This window comes from Ornithodoros turicata, chromosome 3 (genome assembly GCF_037126465.1).
Source record: "Ornithodoros turicata isolate Travis chromosome 3, ASM3712646v1, whole genome shotgun sequence".
NCBI lineage: Eukaryota > Metazoa > Arthropoda > Arachnida > Ixodida > Argasidae > Ornithodoros > Ornithodoros turicata.
Window position 1 is genome coordinate 79,217,937 of NC_088203.1, and position 26,612 is coordinate 79,244,548.

Below are 26,612 nucleotides of genomic sequence, written 5' to 3' on the forward strand. Positions count from 1 at the left end.
ATCACAGACTGTCAGGTGGAAAGACGAGGCGGACAGCTGTCAAGCCGGAGGTAGGTTTGTCTCCATACATCATGTGGGTATTAGGGATCGGGAAGAAATGTCGTTGTTGACATTGTTGTTGTTCTTATTGACAAAATATTGAGTGACAAGATTGAGTGATCTTAGTTCAGATCGCGCTTAGTTGATTGATCATGGTGAGAACAGATATGTGGTCTTCATTTTTAGGCCGTATTTTCTCCGAGTAAGCATATGCGCATGTTCAACGCATGTCATTTTGTGGTAGTTAGTCGGTGTCATGTTTGCGCAAACGTTCGAGACCGACACTTGACGACGCTTTGTACTCGTAATCAGTACGCTTCCACTCTTTCCGCATTCGTTTTGCGATCTTCTCTCGCTACTTTCCCTTTCGACGTTCCAATCCGAAAAGTGCCCCTCGCTCATTTGGGGTTAAAATAGGACTTTTTACATTCCGACGCCAGGGGTGACACGTACATGGAAATGGTCCATGTCATGTACATCACGGTTGCGGAACGAGGAATCCCACTCCGTTCCAATTCCATTCCGAGGAATGGAGATTTGCGATAACTCCATTCCTTTCAATTCCTCGGAATGAAAAGGTATGGTCAGTTCCCACTCCTGGAATAGCTTGGCAACCCAATTCCATTCCGTGAATTCCCTCAATAAAAGAAGAGGACCGGTAACCATACTGGCAAGTCCAGCAGTGCTTGAGGAGATCGACATTACCAAGCACGGAAAAAGCACAAAGACAAGGTTATTTCACTCTTGACCATGTGCAGGTGTGGTGCAAAGGGTGCGAGGGCAGAAACCCAGCCTGTTAAAACCAAAACTGCCACCGGGGCATCCAGATCATTCCCATTCCTAGGACAGTTTCCGCCATTCCAATCAAATTTCATTCCGGGCTTTGCTAAATCTGGAATGATTCCGGAATCATTCCAACTCCGGTGTGGCAACTCCGCAACCCTGATGTACATACATAGCCGCAAAGATTTTAGCCAAGTGATCACAAATGATCTGAAGAAGCGAGTCTCACTATATTGGGGATCTACATCTCAAAACTTTTTCAACGGCCAACCTCATCATCATCATCAAGATCGTTACCGCCACGGATGGGAACAGACAGGAATGCACTTTACAAACCTGAGCTGATTTTTGTTATACCACGAAGGCGGCTATATGTCCCAATAAAATCTCATGCTTGTAGGTTATAATCCATATCTTCACCAGATCAGTGTCATGTGCCGATATTTGGAGTTTTAGCAACAGTGTATGTACATATCCGTTTTCATAAGCAAAGACGTCAGAGATTCTTCATATCTTTAAGTTACATTCTTCCTCTCTCCTTTTGTGTCGAATCTTTTCTCCACTCTTTCAGTAAGATAAGTTCTAAATAATTACCCGCTTGAATCAGTAGGCCGTTAGTGATGCAAACAAACGATTAGAATGGAATAGAAGCAGAAAAAAAAAAAAAAAGGAAACGTAGGTAGCACTGGTGTGATCAGCTGTTCCAGGACGCTTGACGTGCGAAAGTACTGAATGATTTAAAGTTTATTTGAATGAAATTTATTTTACACCAAACGGTGCGGGGTAACTATGGCAAAAAAGCTGTTTCAGCCGTATTTTAGCACGTATGTCCTTGACGTAGTTCGCCAGGGCACACAGCGCAGGTTGCTGGTGCTGCTTTGGCCAAACAAACGAGTATCGATGTTCTGGGGGGATTTGTTTAATGCTGATAGAAAAAAAAAAGAAGGAAAAAGTTAGCCATGATGTAAGCTTGCTATTCCCAAAAGCAAACACAAACAAACAAGAAGTAAGATGCAGCGACACAAAAAAATTAAGAAATACAAAAAAAGACCGCACCTTCACTAATCGTTGTGCAGACAGTCATGTAGGAGGTATCAGGGATATACCCAAGAGTTTAGCTTTCCGAAGGAATCGTGTCAGCGCAGACGTGACTTCAGCGTGCTCAGTAGAGCGCCGGGAGAGAAAGCTCTCGGTAGCCTATAGATGAGCGAGACGGCACCGTAGACTGGAGCTGACCTTCGTACCGCTGGTAGGCAAGGAGTATATGTTGCACGTCTGCTTCTACATGACACGTGGGGCAAAGAGGTGCCACATTCAGCCGCAGCCGATGAAGCAACGACTCCTCGATGCACGGGATGCGGCCAGGCACAGTATGTGTCATTAGCGGGTCAATGGATTTAAGGAAGGCATTGGTGCGTATGGGTTCTTGCTGAAAGAGCTGCGTGCGGTTGGCAATAAAGCGGCGGCAATTTTCAGCTGGCACATAGAGAGCGTAAGGGGAAGGAAAGTTGGCTGCTCAGTGTCGTGGGCATGCCGAACGAGAGCGTCAGCACGATCATTGCCAGAAAGTCCGACATGACTCGGAATCCACTGGAATACCACGCCGTGTCCCAGGGATACAAGTTCGGAGTGCAGGGCGGTGATCGTGGTGTAGGTGTCACTGATGACTGCAGCAGAGTAAGAGGCCAGCTTTACTGTCCGTCAGGAGCGTCCAGGCCCTGGGCGCCAACGAGGAGGCGTGTCTCAAAGCGGCCAGTATTGCGAATGCCTCGGCCTCGGCAGATGACACAAGAGGGAGTTTGAATCCGTGCTCAATTCCATCCTCTGGGATGCAAAAGGCAGCAGACGACCCAACTAGAGAGACTAAAGCATCAGTGTATACTTGGGTTCGATGCCGATGGTAGCTGTAGATGCGGTGCAAGGTCAGTTGGCAGGCCACAACTGTTGGCACAGCATTCTTTTTCCTAACACCCGGAATCGACGTTTGTACAGTGGGGTAGTGAAGTGACCACATGGGTGGCGCATATGAGGTCCGAGCCGAAGCTGAGGGGATGTTGCCCCGCAAACGAAGAATAGCTTGACCGAATGCAGATGCGGGATAACGTTGAGCAATGTCACATAGGTAATGAGCCGGATGGCTGGCAAGATAACGCGTGTACGCGTGTAAGGCGACACTATTGCGAAGAATAAGCACCGATGCTTCCCGTGCCTCCGCCAAAAGACAGAAGGTTTCCGTAGTCCGACCATGTCAGTCCCTTATCAATGACTATGCCTAGGTAGCGACAGTGCGAGACGTAGTTCAGTCTAGAGCCAGCTAGCAGAAGGGGGTATACTTGCGGAAAGAGCGGTGCGTGAATGTCGCGCTACTGTCTTAGCCGGTGAGACCGACAACCCACGGTCAGCAAGATACGCCACAATAAGGTCTAAGGCATGTTTCAGACGACGCTGGATGGCATCACGGCGCGTTGATTAGGTCCATATGCAAATGTCATCAGCGTAGATCGTGATATGGGTATGCTTGGGCAGAATGGAAGGGAGGTGTGCCAGGATGGCATTAAACAGGAACGGGATGAGGACGCTTCCCCGTGGAACTCCACGATGCACAGAGTAGTTGGCGCTGTCACCCTCTAGCGATGTTCTGGGACGTATCTGGAACGCCTATGTTCCGTATAGATTCGAAATCTTTTCGATCATAGATATCTCGCGGCGTAATGCAACGAATTATAACCGGTCAAGTCTTCGTACGGTGGCCCCTTTGCTACAGGGAGGTGCCTGGGAGGGAATTCCGCAATATGCGATCTGGTAAATTATCTAGCTTGAACGATTTCGTACAACGAGGTAAACATTCAACCTGTTGTAGGCTGAACCCATGCATGTCGCTTGGGCTAGACCGAGCTGAGAACGGAAGGATATAAGGCGGAGGGATCCGGATGTCCCGAACCCCCCATCAATTTGTATCGATACCATGTGCTTCAGTTGATCTTAGGCAGTGCATGTGGCTTGCTGTTCTAGATCGAACCTCATCTCTTCCTATAAAAACGATATTGAATGCACCCTTGTACTGAACGTTCCCTGTCCAGGGTGAGCAATGGTCCAAGTCTTGTAGTCCTACTTGTACTACGTGTAGCACTTTTTAGTCCTACGTCCATAGTCGTGTTCTATAGCATAGCCACAGCGCAGACATTGAGGACAACGCCCTCAGAGGCACGTGCACCGCACCACCTCATGATACGTCGTCATGTGCGACGCTGTGGCGGTGGTAGCAGTGATGACACGTGAACAGCTTGTCGCATGTGTGACAGTCGATAGGCTTTTCGACGTTCATGACGTCTTTCGGTTTTCTCAAGGACCCCCGAAAGAAAAAGAACGATATTTGGTCTTCATTCTGGAGAGCATGTTGAGGGCGATTCAGAAACAAGAAAGACACATGTACGAAACACGACTTCAATTCCGTTTCGTTTTTCGTTTTTCTTTTTAAATTCCTATGGTATTTTGCGGACTGCATATTTGTGCCTGTTTTCCCCGATTAGCGAAGGTCCCTCACTACCTGGAGTAATTTACGAAGTTTGCTACTCACAAGCTATGACATAATTTATTGAAGTTTAACAAATATTTGAGAAATTCGCTCATACCTAAGAGGTGTACGGAAAGAAGCGTGAGGCGGCGTTAACGGAGAGTGTAGGGTAGGCGATTGAGCCCACAGGACAATATTCAGTTGAATTTGGTGAGGATTCAAATATACGCATTTCCATTTAAGTTACTCCTTTCTTCAACGGCTGTAAAAATCGAAGGAACGAATTATCATTATTGGTGATGGTCGTGGCGTGAACAGAACACCAACAACAACTTTATTTTTAAGATGATGAATGGGGAGTTTCATCGCGAGGGGCGATACGCGATACTCTACCCCATTGCTGATGGTGATGTGAGGAATGAAATAGTGAGCCCAGAGTTGTGCCTAACTCGTTACAAGTAACTCGTTACTTGGTAACGGTTACTTTTTTTTGGTAACGAAGTAACAATTCAGTTACTTTTTAAAAAATTGTAATAGTAACGGAACCAGTTACAAAAATTGGTAACTCGTTACTGACGTTACTCGTTCATTTTCTTCAGCGTGAGGGAGCAAATTTCTGCACTCCGTGTGGCGCAATGCGTGGACCTGCGTGACCCACGACCACGTGTGACTCAAAGTATTATTGCAGTCCCTCGCTGGACGTGTTGTTGGCGTGCTGAATCGTCTTAAACGAAGGCCTTTGTCTTTTCTCTTGTTTCCGTAATCTCCCACCATCACTCCTTCCCAAGAATGGGCACCGATTGTACTATGGCTACAAAAAACGCGTTTCGATTTCTAGCCTTTTCTTGTCTTTGCTAATCTTCTGAGCGCCCTAAATTATGACGCAGCCCCTCGTCTGTTTTTGGGAACCGTTGGTGATCGGTGGCACGAAAACCGGTGTCTTTTTTTGTGTAAGATGTATCTGTCCCTTGTATGTTGTTCCAGCCTCAGAACATCAGTTTATCTCTTTTTTTGTGTGTGTTTTCATAACCTCCGATCACCCCCACCTCGACAGCATATGTCTTCACACGAAAGATAATGAAGATCACTGATGTAAATTTCGAGTATCAGCTTCTTGTGAAGTGCAATTTCTCATTAATAATGAGTTGAAGGCAAGTGACGGCATGCTTGCTGGCTCCTTTAACTATGCGGCGGTAACGTAAAAGTAACTCGTTACCTGTGAGTAACGAGAACTAGTTACTTTTGTATGTTTGTAACGAGTAACGTATTTAGTTACTTTTTTCTGAAGTAACCGGTAACGGTATTTAGTTCCTATTTTTTGGTAACCGGCACAAGTCTGAGTGAGCCCTTCACAATAAGGTTCGAAGTTCTATGGTGTCCAAAAATGTCAAAAGAGCTGTGAGGGCACGGCGTCTTACCACGCACACACACACAAGAACAGTCTTTTCTGTCGTATTATGCGAGATAGCTTGACTTCTGAACATGAGTATACATCATGTGAACATTATGTCAGACAGTCAGGTCAGCATACACGCCGCCGTTTATCCTCTTGAGTTTCACGCTTGTAGTTCGCTTAGGCTCCACGAGAGGGCGAACCATGCCTAGGATGATCTGAGGATGACTCCTCAAAGGGCGGACCGAATGCGCTGACGTTGTGAAATACTAGTTTATTTTATAGTAATACAATAAGCATGCAAAATTAAGGCTCAAAAATAAATGACGAACAAAAAATGCACCCGATCAAGGAAAAAGCCAAAGGAAACACGAGATCGCAGAAATATATGTCCTGAAATACTCCTGGATTTATATTATGTGGAGGTGCATCATATAAAGTCAGTGTGTGCCGCACCCGCCTATTTTCCAGCAGAAATGTAAATTCAAAGACCCGAACAACTTTGTGACTAAAAAAAAAAGGAACACAATCTTTTCTTCGGAGTAAGAATGTAGCTTTTTAAGTTAATATTACTTCTGTAAACAGCTGAAACGGAGTCTCTAATTCTTATGTTCAGCTCCACTTTCTTGGAGTTCTGGTCGGCACAGAAAGAAATATCACTGTAATTCCTGACCAATATTTTCATGGCAAAACTACCTATGTGTATACTCTGTCGGTGAAGAGCGTCATCGAACGAAAGCCGCCGACATTTCGAACAGATAGCAGAATAGAAGACAATCCTCACTGAAAGCCATTCCATTTTTTACAAAATCCTGAAATGCGTACGTGGGTTGAAAAATCTATCGCCAAATTTTGACGTGCAAATGAACCGAAACCGAAACATCGCCGATGAGGAGGGCAGGGAGAACAGCGGGTGTGCTCGGAGTAATCCGCGAGATGGGTATGACGTAGCGTCACGTGACGCTAGAGTAGACACCTTCGACAGGATTTTTCGAACGGCTGGAGTTACACTGCGCTCTCTGCGCTGCAAGATGGCGGACGTTTAAGTTTGGAGCGCTGCTTTGCGTCAAATTGTAATGGGCATTTAGGGAGAGGAACGGGGACAATTAGAATTCGGGGTGAGATCGGGTGCTATTCGTTCGCACTTAGGTGTTATCGTTTGCTCTTCTTCAAGTAGGCATTCTTCTTTTCTTTTTTATCGTGTGTTTGTTACTTGCTGTGTAAGTAAGTCTTCAGTAAACCTTGGATGTACCTGGTGGTCAAGCCTGCATTCTTCGAGAATTATAGTAAGAGGGGGTGTAGTTCGTAATCAGTACCACTGCGTTTTAAAAATTAGTGAACGCGTTTGAAAGGTAAATATTGCATGTGTGAGTGAAAGAGTGTCATATACGGAAACTAAAAGTTTAATAATTATACAGTTGAAGAGATGAGGAAGTTACTCGACAAAAGAAACTCGTTAACAGTTAAGTTACTGTGCAAAAAATGTAACTATGTTACTAACAGAGTTCCAGGTAATAAAAATTAACTTGAAGTTCCTGAGGTACTTTGGAAAAGTAATGAGTTACTTTCAAGTTACTCGTTACCTAATATACACTATTTAGTTTTTGACCTTTCCATAATTAATACAGATCTTGATCTCCCAATGGGCGGTGCAACACGTTTTATAATAGTTTTGATATACGTAAACTATATCAATATTTGATATGACGAAAGAAGCGTGCATTTATGCACTTTTTTGGGAGGAATTTGATGATTTTGATATCATAATAAGGTTTCTTCAACGGCGCACAAAGTAGGCATTGAAAGTTTAGGATCCAAGAGTTAGGTTCTACGCACATTTCGCAGAGCCGGTTTAAATCTTGCTACACGGTGTCCTCTGTCATTACAAATACACTGTTCGTTGCTATGATGAACTTCACCTAAGCCTCCTAATGTAGGGCCAAAACAGAATTTGTAGCGTTCACCGCGCAAGAACAAGGAAGAGGAGTCACACGCGCCAAGCACGTGCGACCGCTCTGCTTGGCGCGTGTGAGAGAGGGAGGACGCAGCTTGAGATGTAGACCAGAATCGAGCAAAAGGAACTTACCCTTGCAAGTTACTTCGAAAAAGTAACTACTGAAAAAGGAACTGAAGTTGCTGAAAAAGGAATGAGTTCCTCAAGAAGTTACTGGAGCTCAAAAGCAACGAGTTAAGTTATAAAATAGCCCCTCCCTTCTTGTAAACAAATGACGTCATAGTATCCTACAGCGCCACCAATAGACCTCTCCCTGTTTGTAAACAAACGACAACATAGTGTTCGACAGGCCCACCAATTTGCTAGAGTTGAATGACGCTCGAAGCTAGAGGTGAACAAGGTCGCGCCCGAAAGCTACGGTCTTGAAGGGATTACGATGGTCCCTAAAAAGGACGCGACCTTTGGTCCTACTTTTCTTTCAATAGGAAGCAGCGAACACGTGCCCATTCGTGGAACCCAGCCCTCCCCTTCCGATTTGTTTCGGTTTCAGTCTGTCTACCAACGTCATGATGACGTTTCTCGGGTAGAGGTCTATTGGGGCGGGCTCAGTCGCGCACGAGCTGCAGTGTTTTACATGAAAACGTCACGATCTACGATTCCTTTGCTCTTTTGCGGGATTTTAGTGAAAGAAACATAAGTCTTTATTCATTTATTAATTCCATTCATTAGTCATTTGTTGTTATTATAGGGTAAGGGTTCGTGGTGCGCGCCGGCACTCAAATTTGCCTCCGCAGCTAACAACAAGAACAACAACAACAGATGCTGACGATGAGCAGCTAACCTTCTTCGGCGGTCCCGTAAAACTCTCCATCGCTCGGTGCCGGTGTTTGTGGGCTTTTCGGGTTTTTCTCGAGCCGTCCTTTCTTCTAATTGTCATTTCTTTCGATTCTGATCATATGTCAGTTTCATGTATGCCGACATTCTGGCAAAATTTTGATACTTCAATTTTCAAAATTTATAAAATTCTGGTTATTGTTGTTCAAGCCGATATCGCCTAAGGACCAAGAGGAACCTCTCCTGCGCTTTCCAACGACACCTCGATCAGAGTCCTTCCTTCACGCGTACACGAGATAGACTGCCCGCAAGGTACGCGTACCCCTATATTTCCGTCTCTACCACACCCACAGATTACATCTACTGCCGTAATGACCTTGTTAGATAGAATCTTACACGTGTAAGCCGTCTGGATTTAGCCGTTTGGATTTAGCCGTCTGGAGTCTGGATTTAGCCGGTTGGTTGCTATCGGTTTATTACTCAACGAGTTTTCGCGTCATGAAATTCTGATAAATTTCGTTGCATCGTAAGTTTTGACCTGGCTCCCAAATCGAACTTACTGACGTTTTCACGTCAGAAGTTACCTGAAAATGTAGCTTAATTACAGTAACAAGTTACTTGTAACGAGTTACCGCCAACACTGTAAAATTATGTGGTCTAGCCCCTAGAATCTTTTTTATGGATTCCCAGCTTTCGTGGAGAGCGACGCCTTGCGCCCTCTCGTGGTCGTTGAGTGAAACTTGCCGCCAAGACAATACAAAAGTGCTGTAGCAGCTGTTCTATCCAAGGTATCGTAATATTCCCGAGGATACACGTTCTGACACCTATTCTAAGCTTATACAACGAAAAATATCATTATACATGAAATACCTTTGGTTCCGCAGACATCCCGCTTTTCGGACTGTGAATACATGGGAGGTATGGGTATTTTCACGCAGGAGACAATTTCATCGCTTAATAGCTCTGGTAATGTAATATTCCCGTGGATAGGCGTTGTAGGGTACCTCTAGATTCAACATTTAGAAGAAGTGATAGAGTCACTCAATCGTCTGCGGTTCCCTTGTGCGGCAAACTTCGCCCAGATGCCAAATTTCGGAAACAGTCAAAGTGGCTTCTCCACTTTACAGCAGTGTTTAGCAGGGAAGTTACCTTTACACGTCTGTTGAACTTTTCTCTGCTTAACTAACAGGCAAAAAATGGGAGAAATCTAGCACTCGCAAGTGAATAAAATAAGTATTTAAAGAGATCGAAACATTTATTTTACTGAAAAACAAGCTTGTTTTTCAGTAAAATAATTCTTTTGACCTCAGTTCTTGAGTGACATCTAATTTTGAGAGCATGATTTGCACATTATGCGCCCGCGTGTGGAACACGAATTTTGAGGTGTTGTGTGTTCGATGAATTCGTTTGTGTTACGTATTTGAGAAAATCTTAGCAGTAGTCTTTTTGTTTATCGCCAATTTCCGTTCGGTTTTAAGAACATCTGACACCACAACAGTGCGTGTTCACGTAATTATACTGCACACACTGATGATAATTTCCCAAAGTGCATTTGAATAGCACCACCTGAAGCGCACAGCCCTTGGAGGGTACCGCACCGCCGTGGTGAAACACCCCATCTCATCGTCGCATCTATTGTTGTTGTTGTTGGAGGCACTTGTGAAATTTGTTCACAGCCGTGGGATGGATACATCCTTCTAGGCTGTCTGTGCGTGATCTTGGGATAATTGGGAATAGTAGACTTCTAGTTAACATCTGAACAGTGAATATAGAACTCGTGAGCAGAGCACTTGAAAAGTAGCGAAGTAGTTTTTTTTTTTTTTTTTGGAGGGGGGGGGGGTTATGTTACCAGTAGCAGAACACGTCGGCAGACGAGTTCAGCTGCTCTTTTTTTTTCTTACAAACAAGCAAACAAAGAAAGAAAAGCAGGAGAAACACGGCCTTGCTAAGCCTAACGGATTTAGAGGTTGCCATCTTGTGAAACGTTAGATCAGGGCAGATTTGGGGGTGCGAGGCCGTCTCGAGTCAGACTGTGCCGCGGAAATACCTTTGCCTTCTCAACAAACATGGCGGGTCACCTGGAAGAAATCGGCGATAAATGCCAATTTTTATGTGGTTCACACAACATATGACGCTCATTCTTGTTTCGTTTCCTTCGTTATTTGTTCCTTGTTGAGGTAAAAAGAGACCGTTTACCCGGCCGTTTTCGTTCCTTAGAAAAACTCAGTGGTCGAAATCCCTGTTGCAAAATAAACTGCTGGAAATAAATGTTTCGGGGTCCCCTGATTGAAAAATAAGAGTATTTCGCAATGCATTATTACAAAATCAACTCGTCAGACACCTGTTACAAAACGAAATACTCCGAAGAAATCTTGGGTATCTTCTGGCCTCCTCAAATCAATAAAACACAAAAATAATCTGTACAAAAAATGTCGCTCTCATCCAACAAACTTTGACTTGCTTACACGATATAAGCGACACAATAATTTGCTTCGAAATCTGCTAGATGTTGCAAAGAAACAGTATTTTGCTCAGTCCATTACTAAATGTGAGGGGGACCAAAAAGTTATGGAATGTGATTAAAAGTGCCCTAAATAAAAATACTAGATCTAGCGATATTACTTATTTGACCACCAGCTCTGGCGAAGTAACTAACGACCAAACACAGATATGTACAGAATTTAATGATTACTTTAGCAACATATCTGATCAGGTAGATTATATCCCGCCCTGTGGTGATGTTCCGATTTTATTACCTCAGTCTCATGCCTCCTAATTTTTTCTTCAACTAACATGTGCACAAGAAGTTGAGAGCGTAATTCAAAATCTTAAGTTGAAACGCTCAAGAGCTCCAGACAACATTCCTGTAACGTTATTAAAACAGTTTAAGTCAAATTTATCAGATGTGCTAGCCGGTGTTATCAAGTACATTTTTACTGAAGGAATTTTTCCCCGAGAGAGAAGGTCGCCAAGGCTGTCCCGGTGTATAAAAAGGGCGATAAGCTTTTGGTATCTAACTACAGGCCGATAGCGATACTTTCACCGTTGAGTAAAATAATCGAGACACTTCTCTTACGGAGGCTTACAGATTATTTTGAAAAACACAACCTTTTATCTGAATCTCAGTTTGGTTTTCGAAGGGGGGGGGGATATAGGTTTATTGCAAAGAAAAAACAAAGAAAGAGGGGAAAGGTTAGCCTGGCTCCAAAAGCCGACTTGTTATTCCCGCGTTAAAAACAAAACGAAAAGAGCGAAAGAAAAAGGGGCAGTTCTACTGAAATAGCATTATGTTCTTGAGAAAATTAAAAGGTGTATCGATTCTAAGACACTTACCATGGGCATTTTTATAGATTTAATGAAAGCTTTGGATCTAATTGACTACAAACTGTTGCTGCTGAAACTTGAAAGATACGGGATAAGAGGAGTGCCATTGCGCCTGCTCCAAAGTTACTTGACTGGAAGAAAGCAGGATGTCTCCATTGGGAAATTCCAATCAGCTTTGGCTGAGTGCAAAGTAGGTGTGCCGCAAGGGTCAATCTTGGGTCCATCCCTGTTTTTAGTTTTTACCAATGACTTGCCTAAGTTCCTAGCCAAAGACTGCACATTGTCCGCTGATGACACCAACATATTCGTACAAGGAAGCACACCTGAGGGCTTGTTTCATGAAGCTAACCTTGTCCTTAGAAAACAACCGCTCTGGTTGTCGCAGAACAGGTTAGTTCCAAATTACACTAAATCAAACTATGTTGTGTTTCACCCTAGCCAACAGTCTTTAAATATAAGTCACTTAGCTGTTTGCTTTTCATCAATTGCACTTAAGAGGGTGAAGACTGTTAAATTCTTAGGTGTCACGTTGGATGAACACCTCAGTTGGCACGACCACGTATCGAATATTAGACGCAAGTTACTACCAGGGCTCCATGCCGTTGCTAAAACAAAACGCCTTCTTCCGATCAATGCTCTTCTTAAACTGTACTACGCACTGATACACTCACATATCAGCTATGGTCTAGAAGTGTATGGGCTCACTTATCGTACTACTCTTCATCCGCTTTTAATCCTACAAAAGCGTGCATTACGCACAGTACTAAATATTCAACCAGATGCGTCAATCACTTTTGCATTTTCACTACTATCAATCACGGACGTATTTACTCTGACTACGTACAAGGTTAGCCTTTTTATCCATCGTCTTATTTATAGTTCTAATGTTCCTCATTTTATCCACTTAACACGCTTTAGTTCCTTATATTCCCTTAGAAGAGACGATATGTATCTTAGGGTATCGTTGCCTCGCACAAACTATGGTAAACAGTAGCTCACTTTTGTTGGATCTAAGATATGGAATTCGTTGCCGGTGGAATTGAGGAAGTTGAATAACTCATTTTTATTCAAAAAGCAATTGAAATTCATTTGTATGTCGCGCTTGTAATGTTGCTGAGTATTTCCATGTTCTTTTTTTTCTTCTTCTGAGTTCCTTGGTATAATTGAGCATATGTTTGGTATTTATCTATTCCTCTTTCTCTTTTACCCCTCTGCTTTTTTTACACATTTTGATAACGCTGTTAAATTATTTCCACAAGACGTGCTATTGTATGTTATCAGTGTTTTGGAACCATGTATATATTTGGGACTGCATCACAGGAATACCCTCGCAGTCCCACATATAACTTTGTGTGCTTGGTATGTGTAATAAGATGTTTTGACTGGTTTGATTTGATTTGATATTCCAGTTGAATAAAAAAACACCCTATTTCATGCTGACGCGAATACGCTGTGCACGTTTTCAAAGTGCAGTTCCAGATACATACAGGGTGTTCAAGCTAACGTGCACCGGGGTCTAACGTGCAACGGGGTCTAACGTGCAACGGGGTCTAACGTGCAACGGGGTCTAACGTGCAACGGGGTCTAACGTGCAACGGGGTCTAACGTGCACGGTGCATCATAAGAGAATGAAAACTGCAGAATATTGTGCGGAGTCGCGTGTTCTAATCGCCTGTATTTTTTCATGGTGGCTAATTAATTAGCTAACTTTTTAATTATTCGTCTTAGGGTCGAGATCCGAATTGGAAAGTTGTAGAGCGTGTCGAGAAACGCCTATCACAACTGTTTCCTACAGCGTGCGCGTCGAGTTCTTTTTTTTTTCCTGCTAAGAAAGGACACGTGCGAAATCGGAAAGTGTACCACGTGACACGACGCGAGCGCACCTACACTCTAAAAAACATTACACGCTCTGCGCCAACCATTGCCCCGAATGATAGCGTTATCGTTTCTGGTTCGAGGGGAGAGGAAGGCGTACGCCGTTTTGTGTCAGTTATCATATATCCAAATTGACACAAAAATGCGTGCACCCCCCTCTCTCTTTGAATCAGAAGCGATAACCCATTAGTGGCAATGGTTGGCGCAGAGCGTGCTATGCGGTGAAGTTCAGTTTTTAGAGTGGTCACTCTTAAAACAAAGTTTCACCACACAGCACGCTGAAGGAGAAGGGAATAGCACGCATTGTACAGAGTGATACCTCTGTCACTCTTGATTTTCGGAAATCGCGGGGCGTATGCCTTTTTGTGACAATTAACATTTCTGTATAAGTGTCACAAAAAGGCGTACGTCTCCCTTTGCAACAAATCAGGAGAGATAACGATGTCATTCGAGATTATATGGTTGACTAGGAGCGTGCTATGTGGTGAAGTTCAGTTGTTAGAGTGTACGCGTGCGCCCCGATTTCAGGGTTCTCAAGAACTACTACATCCGTTATCTGCCGAGAAGAGACCTTCAGGTGAGCTATGACCCAAAAGGTCGCTTCTCGACGTGCTCTACAACTTTGCCATACACACCTCGGCCCTATGACGAATAGTGAAAAAGTTGGCTAATTAATTGCGCCGAATTACGGAATCAGCCACCATGAAAAAATACGGGAGATTAGGTTTTTTATGATGCTTTTCGTAGGGAGAGAAGGAGAGAGAGCGAAAAAGACATTCGCGACATGGTGATTCGATGCTTTATTTTGGTATTGTCCAGTAGCATTCAGAAAAAAAAAGATCAGTGTAAGATGTAATGCAAGCATAATTGATTCAGCGTATTACGGACACATCGTCCTATGTTGTATCATTTTCTTTGTTTTCTTCAGGACACGTCCCATCCTCCGAGGCTCTCCTGGAAAATATTCTCGGCAACCCTATCTGGAACAAAGGTTATAATTACAAATGGCGATCCTCGTGGCTCAAGTGGTGGCCCCTCTGATTCTTCTTTTCGGAACATTCTTCCTGGGAACACTTCCCATCTTCCTCGTGCGAAAGTTATACATACCAGCTATCGGTCCTCGAATCTTGTCATTCCTGGTCTGCTTCGGGGGAGGTGTTATTTTCTGCGTCACATTTCTTCACATCGTCCCAGACGTCATCGAAGGCTTCTCTGATGTGCACACTAGTTTTCCCCTGCCGGAGGCTGTCGTGTGTATCGGCTTCTTGGCCATATATGCGATAGAAGAACTCATCCATTTGTGTGTTGACCACGGGCATAGCGCTGGGAATCATCAGCCTGCGGATGACAGGTATTGATATTCTAATCACAATAAGTATTTGCGTTAGTCGGTAAATGCAGTGCGGCGTTAAATGCGGCGACACTCTAAGAAAAGACCAATTTAAATCCTTTGGGGGGCAGATGCATTGCCGCAACCATTAGCCCCTTCCGCGACCAAACGTGACCAAATGCCACAGAGTGCCAAAGCATCACAACATATTGGACCAATATTGGCAATGCCGCCCCAATAGTGGACAGAGATTGGACCAATAATGAGGGACGGTATAACCAATATTGGTCCGATATTGTGCCAAGATGTTGCTTGGGTGGGGATTGCATTTGATGCTTTCTCCTCACAGTACAATCATATATGATATAGGTGCATAAAAGAAAATACTTTGAGTGAACGCGATACGTCAAGTTATAAAATCATGTGGCACGCATATGGAATATGATATCACTGTACTCGTACATAACGTTTTCACACAAGAAGCACGAGCGTCATACATCTGCAGAGCACACAGCACGCGGTGGATTCATGGTGATGGCGATGTGATAAAACAAAATGAGGATGTGAGTTTCGACGAAGTCGAACTGGCTACCCTAGTACGCTTACATACAACTGGGCTCATGGACATTCTATGACTCGCTGAATGTGTGCTGTGTGTGCCCCCAGCGATTCCGACATTTTACACTCACTTGGTCGAAACTTTTCAACTACATGTTGAACTCTATCATCATCATCTCTGTTCGTCTCTGTTCATTATTTATAATCTGTTTGTACTTTCTGTATGTAGAAAAGCTTCAAGCGCCCTAAGCGCCTTGTCGGACGAAGGAGGACCTGGTGGATTCACGTGTGCGCGAAGCGCGCTTTGCTTTGCTGCTCGTAGTGATTGTAACGTGCTTCGCTAACGGTACATGACCTTGGCTATTTATTGAAGGTCACTAATTACTCATCATTTATGCGCAAAACGTTTAACAGTATAATAGTACCTGGTCCATGATATCAGCCAGTATTCTGCAAAGACAGTGACGAGGGAGTCATCATTGTTCAACCTAGCTGCGGCGCAACAGCGGTAATCCCACGTGAGGGAGATGAAAGAAGGGGCTTCACAGAACCACTCTGTGTTGTCTGAATATGTTGTTATGGGAAGAAAAGGAAATCCTTCCGCGACTGCGATACTTCTTACTCTGCAAACTCAAGACTACTACACAAGGTCTTCATTCATTGAGACATTACTCTCGGAAAAGGAAGAAGAATAAGAGAGACCCAGTCCCGCACCAGTAGTACCATCTGACGGCGGTCAATGAGACAGCCGTATATGATAGAAAGGAAATGCAAGAAATAGACCTATCCCTGTTTACAAACAAATGACGTCAGATGGTACAACAGCGCCGCCAACTTGGTAGACTGGAACTACTATAGCAAAAAATCAATGTCACAAGAAAGCCGCGTTTAAATGTGGCTTCTCATATTGTAACATTTTTTTGTAATTCTTTACATACTATTAGTTGTATGGCCTTGTTCGGCTCCATTCTACCGGTATAGCCCTGCCTTTTCGGTAGCCCTTTCTAAAGATGGCTACCGGGCTCTTCCATCTTCTGTAGACCGAAGGACAGGAGTTTCTGTCGGAGTGCATGTGGTGTCCCTATACAAAGCAAGCGCGAACTAAGTCGTAATAATAAACCACATTCTGCACAGTATTACGACATTGACTTTCAGACGATGCAGCTCTTGTGATGGAGCCTTTCTTTTCTTTCCGTGGTGGGTTCTCTACTCGTAGCTCTGCTATAGGGCCCCCGTTACTGTCACTCTACCTTCATATTCAAACATGTGCCGGAAATGGAAACGCATCCATTAATAAACACATCCACAGCAATAAAGGATTTGGATTTGACTGTGAACGCGAATGAAGACACGAAAGCGACTAGAAACGTGACCTCATTTGTGTCTACCACTAATACAAAGAAGCAACCCATGACCTTCGTGAAGGAATATGGCTTTGTGAAACGGCGCTGTTCTCCGCAGGCGCTGTTTCGGTTTCACCATGTCTCCCAACGTCATGATTACGTCACGGTGACGTTTCTTCGGTAGAGGTCTATTGTCAAAAGATGTTGTCCCTTTACCATGGCACTACATTTTACACACAAGACGCAGCACACGCTATGTAAAACGGTATTCGGCTATAATAAGAGTGTAATATACCTAACAATACAATGCATATGCCCATCCACAGAATAACAGTCGTATAGAATAATTTTTACCCAAACTCTTTTTCAGGGACCCCTCGGCGCCCTACTTCGGCGACTCGCTCGCGATCAGCTTTTCTGAGTCTCAGCCCATCAGCCCATCGCCCGCTCAACTCAACAGGGAGGTGACCATATCCGGCCTCCTCATCATTGCTGCGCTCTCCTTCCACTCCTTATTCGAGGGGCTGGCCCTCGGCCTTCAACAATCCGAGAAGGATACCTGGCTCCTATTTATGGGTGTCTCCATACACAAGCTCGTTCTAGCGTTTGTCGTCGGTTTCGACCTCAGCGCTGCAGGGATCTCCGCTAAGGTGTTGATGGCTTACATGGCTGTATTTGCCATCATGTCCCCCGCGGGTGCCCTCATAGGTGCCGGTTTCTTAACCAGTAAGAAGTTCAACGGTGTGCCCGTAGCGTCGATGAACGGTTTGGCCGCTGGGACTCTCTTGTACGTGACTTTCTTCGAAGTTCTTCAAAGAAAACAGAACGCGAACTTGCCGCGAATGTGGAGAGTATTTGCGGTTTCCGTTGGGTTTGCATTTATGACAATGCTGATAGCTCTTTTACCTGACCGGGATTGATACGGTGGCCGAATAGGAGTCCTTCCTGGAGGATCGGGAGTGGAGAAGTATGTCATGACTAGGCACACCGCACTCTAAAGAGAGAGAGAGAGAGAGAAAAAAAAGATAGAGTAGCTTAGTCCTTTGGGGGACTACAATCATTGCAACGGTAGTCTGTGCGAAGTTTGAGGGCTGTTTGCAATGTTGGGGAGTACCTAATTGTTAGGATCAGAGGGCTAAAATTGGGAGAAGGTTCAATCTAGGGTTTTACAAGCTATAATTATTCATCAATTTACCCTTTTTTTCTCTCTCTTAAAATGCAGACATCTCGTTTGGGTCAGGCAATTCCATTCCGAAGGTTCAGTCCTGCAGTCCCATTCTTTATGAGTCGCTCGTGAAGGATCTGGGATCTCGAAGACTAGAGTCATCAAACTCAAAAAAGAGTATTCTTAATCATCTGGGGGACTACATGCATTGCCACGGAAGGTTGCGCGAAGTTGGGGAGTTATTTGAACCTTAGGGAAGTAGTACTTCCTTACTTACAGTAATTACTCCCCAACTTGCCCCCCACCCCCCGCCCTTTTTTACTTCTTCTTCTTAGAATGCAGACATCTTGTCTTGATTGGGCAGTCCCGTCTCAAGGGTTTAATCCCTGCAGTCCCATACTTCACATTGCTCGAAGCAGTGGCTGTCAATTACTTTCAAAATCAGGATATGGTCAGGAAAGTCATGGTCAGGAAAGTCATGGAATGGTCATGTTTATTTAGCGAACGCAGTGATTTATCCAGACCCTCCCTACATCCCGCGACATCCCCGCAAAAGTTTGGCGATACTCCCCCTATATCTCTTCCACCTGCGCACCGGGGGAGCCTTGCTATTTCAGCTGTAATGACATGTCGGTAATGATACGTTGAGTTCTTATGACGCAACCTGTAATAGTGACTGCCAGAAAAATATTTTGGCAACCCCCTCCCCCACCCCGCCGTGCTTGGGATTCTGGATAAACCCCTGCTCGTACGAGCAGTATTTCTTATAAACATGCAATGCAAATGTTTTCTCCCATGGAATACAATTTGGAGTTGGAGTTAGACGGACTAAAAATAATACGGAGAGGTTGAACTTGCCACCTGACAAATTCTGCTACTCCGAGAAAAAGCTACGAAAAACAACAACAAGGAAAGAGAGATGACTAGGCTAGGCTGTACGGCGCACGGAATACAATTTACTATTATGTCCGCCGTTACATTCAGGAGTAACTTCTTTTTGCACGAAGATGGCTGCACGGAAACTTTTGTGTTTTTAGCGAATGTGAGCGAGATTGTGAATTTGGCGGTGCTTGTAGGAAGTGACTTGGCAACCCTGTCACTGTTCAGAGTTCTGCAATGGCGAAAAGATGCGAGTGCACTTTCAAGGAAGTTCCGCCAAAAGAACCTGCTTTTGTAAGCCCATAGTAGCAGAGTTAGCTGACAAGCCTGGCGTACGTGCTTTTTCTGTTGTGCCTGGGGGCCGCCGTGACTGATGGTGGTGATTGTGACGAGGCCGACTTGTTGGCCTCTTCAGTAGACATCAGCACATCACGAGTCAGGAGCATATCAGCGTAAATGACGCCCAGTCCGTATGGTCCGTCAGCCTGAGCCTTTGTTCGATGATGTCACGATATCCGAGCGTTCAAAATCCCAAATCTCAAAATCCGCAATAGCAAAATCACAAATTGCAGAATCAAACTTATATCTGCTAGGTCTGAGAATGAAAAGTAGTATGAAAGGTCTGAGAATGAAAAGTTTCAAAGTAAGATATCACTGAGCAACGACCAGCTCCCGTGTAAATGACATTTACGTCTTGAACTGTAAGAGTGTGAAATAAAACGTTCTTGAAAAGAAAAAGGCAAGAAACAGCTCCCGTGGCGTAGTGGTTAGCGATCAACCTAACTTAGGATGATCGCTTTCCACGCGAGACTGCTGGGAGGTGACACGGGTTCGAATCCACGTCACCGGCTGTGTTGTCCGAGGTTTTCCCTGGGTTTTCCGAAGACTTTCCAGACGAATGTCGCCGCAGTTCCCCCTGAAGTCGGCCCAGGACGCATGCTAACCCCTCTGTCCCCCACTCCTTCCTGCTGTCCTCTCTCCATATGTCCACGTCTGTACGCCGCTCATAGCCGCAGTTGCTTCGCGGCGCTAACACGAACTAAAAAAAAACTGAGCAACGTGTCAGGTTCGAGCGTTTTCGATGTTCGTCTGTGTGAATGTGGGAGCGACTGGCAACAATGTAAGAGAGAATGCACCGAAAAGGATGAGTGCGTGTCCTCGTGTTTCCTCATGTGGGTTGGAGGACCTTTTTCACAATGGTCTATGCGCATGACGTTCATGCGCCGGAGAGGGTAATCTCCGTCATCACTAGATGGCCCAGTATGGGGACGACAGAAGAGAAGGGGGACCACTGGGGAGACCGCACGAAAGGTGCCAGCTCGTCGGTCCCACTCCGGACCGGTTTTAGTCCTTTGTGCTACCCACGTGGATTTGTTTTCACGCGCTCCGAGGAGACCCGATAGGATACGACGCGTATGTGAAAAAGGTCCATTCTCTGACCGGCAATCAGAGGGTGCGGGTTCGAATCCCACTGCTGGAGCCTTTTCTTCAACAGCCATCATCAACTCACCCACTACAGAGTTTCAGGGACAGTGTCTATGAATGTGTGGGCAGGAAGTCCCACCCCGTGCCTTCCCGCCTCTGGACGCATACGTTGCTTATTGCATAAGCTAGCCAGGGGGGATTGAATTGGATTGGATTGGATTTTATTTGACCGTGCCCGCCAAAAGCCATGACCTAAATAGCGGTATACAATATGCACATGCAAACATAACAAAGTCTCCAAAGCTAGGGGGAGGAGGGGAATTCGGGGGTCCTACCGCCCGCCGATATCCTGCCTTTGGTAGTGCATTTGGGAGAGAGAAGACGAGTGTGAAATCCTCCTCCACATGAAAAGTTCCCAGAGAACCCCTCCAGAAATATATTTCTGGCTACGTTACTGAGGTGGAGGAGCTCTGGTAAAAATTTCAGCATGCTCTTGCAGAATTGTTTTATGGCGTTACATGGACTCGACGCCAAGTCGATTTACCTCAGAAACAAATACAACAACAACTTTATTTGATGATGATGAGCGATGAAACAAGTAGCTACAGGATCTGTAAAACCAACATTGGAAGTGAATCTTTCGCCGTTAGCGGCGGTGAATGGCCCACCACATCATCAATTTTAATTTTCAATTTCAATTTTATTAGTAGTATTTGCAATACATAGTACACAGTGGGGACATTATAGTCATCATCCTATTTGTGTGTGTGTGTGTGTGTTTAGCCGTAGACAGCGCACACATCCTCACTAACAAACCACACGAGGACGGACCGTACTCGCGATTCGCAACAGGGAGGTGGGAGGGAGGAAGATATGTTTAATGCGAAGTAAAAGAAAAAAGAGGAGGGAGAGGTTAGCCACGGTGTAGGCTTGCTACTCCCCAAAAAGCTATCAAGCAACACGAACAGCTGTGTTGAGTGTGAGTAAAGTGACGTTTGCTGAATCCCATTACGTTGTGGAAAAGCATATGTAGGTGTCGCAAGGGAACATGCTGTTTCTATAATAGGCATCCCTTCGGGTCACCTTCCGGTCCACTGCAAGCGGCACCTGCGGTTCAAACAGCCGATGCACTCAATGTGTTTAGGGTAAAAAGGTGAAAGGAAATATTTGATGCGTTTCGTATTGTTCGTTTGACCCCCGAAATCATGCGTCAGCAACTGTTATCAGTTGCCGACTGTATTTGCTATGTCGAAAGGGGCATGTGTCCGAAATAATTTGATGACGGAAAGGGTACGCAGAGGGTTTCTGTGATAAAATTATTATTACTATTATTTTTCTGCCCATGATTGCTCTGATCGTGAACGCGTGGTGTTTTAGTCGCGTCGATCAAAATGAGCATGCACGTGCACCAACCATAGGTCGGCGCAATCATGATCGCAATGCCTTATCAATAATTATTTTCCCCTTACATTTTCATATTAGATTGACAGGTTCTTTCTCACGTTATTATGGCTAAAAGCAACCAAAGATTATATCCATCCCTGCTTAAAGCCTGATGATCGCGATCATGAGTGCGATCACGAAGCACTGGCAAGGTTGCCGCGATCATGATCGCGCCGACCTATGGTACCAACTACCCCAGGTTTCTTCCGTCTTCCAGACTTTATCAACTGCACATCCTCAATGAAGAGGCAGATGTTATATGTCTGTTATGCAGGTGTCAGCCGTGCATGCGAGCATGAATTTAACTTATCCTTTAATGAGGGGTGGGTGGGTGACGTTCAATAATAATAATAATAAAAAAAGTCTGCCTGCTCAGTCAAGACGGGAAGTTTCACTCCTGAAAAAAAAAAAAAAGGAGGAGAGGAAATTAGGAGAGACCTACGGACGATGTGCGATGCGAGTAAGGAAGAAAACTTCTGCGTTGCAGAAATAACATGCCCCACCTGCATCCACATGCTGGTGTCTGCCCTGAAAAGGATAACGACGACCATTTCTAAATGTGGTGGTGGTGGGCTACTGGTGGTGGTGGGTGGTGAAAGGGCTCGCCGTTGTCGGCCTCACAGATGTGGGCAACGTCACGACTGACGCCCTGGGGGAATGTGCGTCCTGGGCCGACTTCTAAGGGAACTGTGCCGACATATGTCTGAAAACGTCTGAGGAAAACCCAGGAAAAACCCCAGACAGCACAGCCAGCACCGGGATTCGAACCCGGGTACCTCATACCCGGCTACTGGTGATGCTGGTAAAAGGTAGAAGTGACGCTGTTCGAAAGGGCACGAATGAGGTGCCGGTTTGGTAAAAGGTTAGGGGTGTGCTTTTATGGGCAGCAAAAATTCGAATTTTCACCGTGGGTGCGTCTTTTTATCTTGACAATAAAAAGATACGTCTGAAAAGGTGGCTTTTATATGCAAATAAAGTACCATAAAAACATGGTCCGCATTGGCCGAACAACGTTGTGTAGCTTGGAGTAATGTTTTCTGAAGGCGTGCCACCAAATTAGCATGTAAATGAAGAAGAGGAGTTGGAATGCCAGGGGCCACTGAAGCACTAAAGTTATTTGTTTTATTTGCAATTATTTGTGAAATGGTCGTGCGAGCTAGTTTCATCAGAGAGCATTAAACGTATGCAGTCCTCTTGACCCAGGCTTGCAAACGGGTGGTAATTAGGAACGTGATTGAAAAAGCGTGAAGAAAACTGTGTTGTGTTTTTTTCTGTGATCGCTGGTTGTTATCTAAGCAATAAGATCCATTTCTCTTCTCTCGGAGAGAGAAATATGTAGCCCCCTCACAAGTGCCTTTCCATTCCCAGATGCCCTGTATGTAGAAAATGGAACGATTACACAGCGTAGAATAGACCACCTGTGTGACCACAATAGAACCTCGCAAGTCTGGGGCTAGTAGCCAAATAGAGACGTATAACATCAGCTGAACACGACTTGATAATATAGGTTCAGTTGCTAGTGTACACACCAGTGGCCATGTGGTACATGCACGCCTTGCATACACTATATACCAAAGTCGTGATACGTGGCTATCGTCCGTGACGCCGTCATCTCGCTTGCCAGAACCACCCCTGAAACAGTGCCAGAGCTTCCAGAACCACCCAGCTGTAGCCGTCTCTCATTTTGTTGGACAAAATGATGCCACCCGCGTTGAACACAAGAAGCCTGTTCTGGGTCCAACACGGGCGGGCAATCTGCCTGTGCGATACGGTGCACCTGCGCCTGTTCCCAAGCTGCTTCTGTTTTCGCACCCTGCTTTTTCTGTATCATGTGAGACGTGATAAACACCAGTTGCGCCTTCAAAGACTGCGAGGGAAAGTAAAAACAAATGACGGTGAGGAAGGGAAGCACGGTCCAAGGATTGTAGAACATGACAGACGGGGAACACGTGGTCTTCCTTTTGGGAGTTAGAAAGCAAAAAGCATTCCACGATTGCGTCAGCTAGAAATTGAGTTTGAGTATGAGTGAGTTTGATTATAGAAGAAAGAGAAAGAGAATATACTAGAAATGGACTTCAGGAAGCCGCGCTTCATTACTATATTTCACACGCAGGCACAATACACGTACAGGGCACAAATAGTCGTTTGTTGCAGGAAAGGAACCGCGACATTTACACAAGCCATGCGGCATCATCTACAACATGTAGATACGCCCCAGAACAGAAGCAGTTGTTTGTGTCCTTTGTGTTCCGTCCGTGTTCTGGTGGTTCCTGAGTCCTGACTCTTACAAAATACAGTTTTACCGACAAGCAGTATACTCACTTTTAATGGAAGTCAATTACTGCCCCATCTGGACTTGCAGTACGGTGTTACAAATTTCCAATTGGAGCAGTTGCTGGATTTTGCTTGCGGGGTTTTTGTGTGTTTGCTCGCATTGACATATTAATCAGGAGTAAGGAACAAGTTTGTGCAAGTTTCTTTCAGATCGATGAGCAGCATGCCACTATGGGCCTGTTTCACGACGTTTAGGGGCACTCCGAACCGTATTCTGCAGCGCATTTTGTGGTCGTGTAGCCAGAGGTTTTACCGTACACTCTAAATCGTTTCACACCTTTAAAGGTGTAAAATAGGTGTATTAACAAAGATCACACCCCTTTCACACCCTACAACTTTGTTTTGGAAGTTCCTAAGGGTGTAACAATGGTGTACTACACCCTCAGGTGAAATATGGTCATTAGTGTGTCGCCTGGGTGTATAAAGGGAGTATGTTTATTTTTGATCACATGAACAAAAGTAAATATATACAACAACAGGGAACGGGAAATTACATTACAAAAGTGCATGGCGTGGATTTACAACACGTCTACCATCAGATGATATATGCAGATTTAGAAGATCTGTTGAGATAGTGCTTAAATTTCTTAGAACACGTTGCTCCACATTTCAAGACAGAACAAATACATGACAGTGCTCATCATATACTCAACTGCAGTTAATGTTTGTATGAGAAAAGTGGTATCAGAGTTAATAACATATATGCCTGCAATCTCAACGAACACGGGTAAGTCCTCCTCGGAAGGTTCTTTTGCAACAACACAGCCAACAGCAAATACGTTATCATTACCAACTGCACTTTTCACATAGACTATAGATTCTGCGTGAATATCACGGTCATGAATGTAACTCTGAATTGCTTCTGGGGCATGTTGAAGTAGTATCTCCTTGGAACCATCAGTAGATGTGGCATTTCTGATGAAGGGTTGCGACCACACATACATTTGATAAAATTTATGTCTTCTTGCTAATGAAAGGGTTACGTTCTTAAAATGTCGAGTTTTTATAGCAAATATCTTTAAAATGCTAGTGTTTCCCTTCGAAACGCATACACCATAGAGCTAGGAGAGGAACAAACATCCTGATGAGTCGCGGTTAATGAACAATGTAATGCATTTTACAGGGGTTAGATATTTGTGGGTACCACACTGCAAATCCTTGAAGAAATGAATAAATGCAACGTTCTAAGTAATTAACATGCACATGGGGGAGGTGCCTGCTCATGAGGTCTACAATTTCACGAAAGGCTATATTCAGCTGCCATGCTTCATTGCCATACACAGCTGCCATGCCATACATGATTGTCTGTTTGTCGGCTGTGCATGTTAACACACATTTAATCACCTTGACGTGCATACATATATGGACCTCAATGTGATTACATGCAATATGCTGGTAATTGTGAATACACAGTTACCAGCATATTGCCACGAACCCAGCAGTTTTGAAAGATGAAAGTCACTGAAAAGGTTAGCTAGCTGTAGGGATCGAACCCACATCTTCTGGATTGCCGGTCCAGGGCTCTACCAATTGAGCTAAGCTAACACGCCTCTCCAGCGACTTTCGGGGTGCGTCATCTGAAGGGACGGTTTTATTCAGCGTTACACCCTTTACACCCCAATTACCATGAGGGTGTTAAAATACACCTTAAAAGGTGTGCGCCATGAACATTTTGATTTACACCCTTTAAGGTGTAAAACGATTTAGAGTGTACACAGGCGTGTGTCACCTACACTGCGGCTCTGAAAAATCGTGGCGCAAGGATTTCCACAAAAGAGATGAGGTTCCCGGTACGGCGGGAAGGCAGGGAACACGCCTGACACGACCGTCTAGTAAGGGCGTTCGACACTATAGAGGAGGACAGTTGGCGCTGCGGTCGCCGGACGAAACTTTAGGGCAACAGGCCCATAGGCTGAGATCGATAACCATCCATTTATTTGGTGCAGGTAACGATGAAACACCCGCACCATCGTTGAAATAAAGTTGTTGTTTTAGAAAATGTAGTACATTATTTACTTTATTTTTCTTTACTCCCATCATTATTATCATCATCATCATCATCATTTACTTACTTCCATGCGCGACAACAGAGAGAGAAGCTGCCACAAACCTGAAGCATACGTGTGCTCGACTTAAAAACAGGCACTTAATTTCGTCCTGACATTCATGAGTCACATGGCATGACACATAGACGTCATATTGAGAAGTTTACTGCTTTTAATAAATAAGGAGCGCCTCCTCGTAGGGGATATGTACTTACTTCAAGCTGGGATACTTATCTGGTAGTTGCACATGTTGGGAAAACAGCGCAAAGAGAACATAGAACGAAGGATCAAGAACCACGCAGCTCTGCGCGGTGTCTGCTTCTTTGTCCCATGCTCTCTTCGCACTGTTTCTCTCGGGATATGCCCCAAATATA

At 44.7% G+C, this 26,612-nt stretch overlaps 1 protein-coding gene and 1 non-coding gene across 2 annotated transcripts; one reads left to right on the top strand and one right to left on the bottom strand.

Moving 5' to 3' along the window:
• On the top strand, positions 1-21,748 carry LOC135388689 (zinc transporter ZIP1-like). The gene is made up of 3 exons (XM_064618402.1): positions 1-50; positions 14,645-15,067; positions 17,318-21,748. The coding sequence occupies exons 2-3, from the start codon at positions 14,721-14,723 to the stop codon at positions 17,865-17,867; spliced, it is 897 nt and encodes a 298-aa protein (XP_064474472.1). The 5' UTR covers positions 1-50; positions 14,645-14,720; the 3' UTR covers positions 17,868-21,748.
• Positions 21,749-25,665: 3,917 nt separating this feature from the next.
• On the bottom strand, positions 25,666-25,738 carry Trnaa-ggc (transfer RNA alanine (anticodon GGC)). The gene has a single exon. It is a non-coding gene; the product is annotated as a tRNA-Ala (tRNA).
• Between the last annotated feature and the right edge of the window lie 874 nt (positions 25,739-26,612).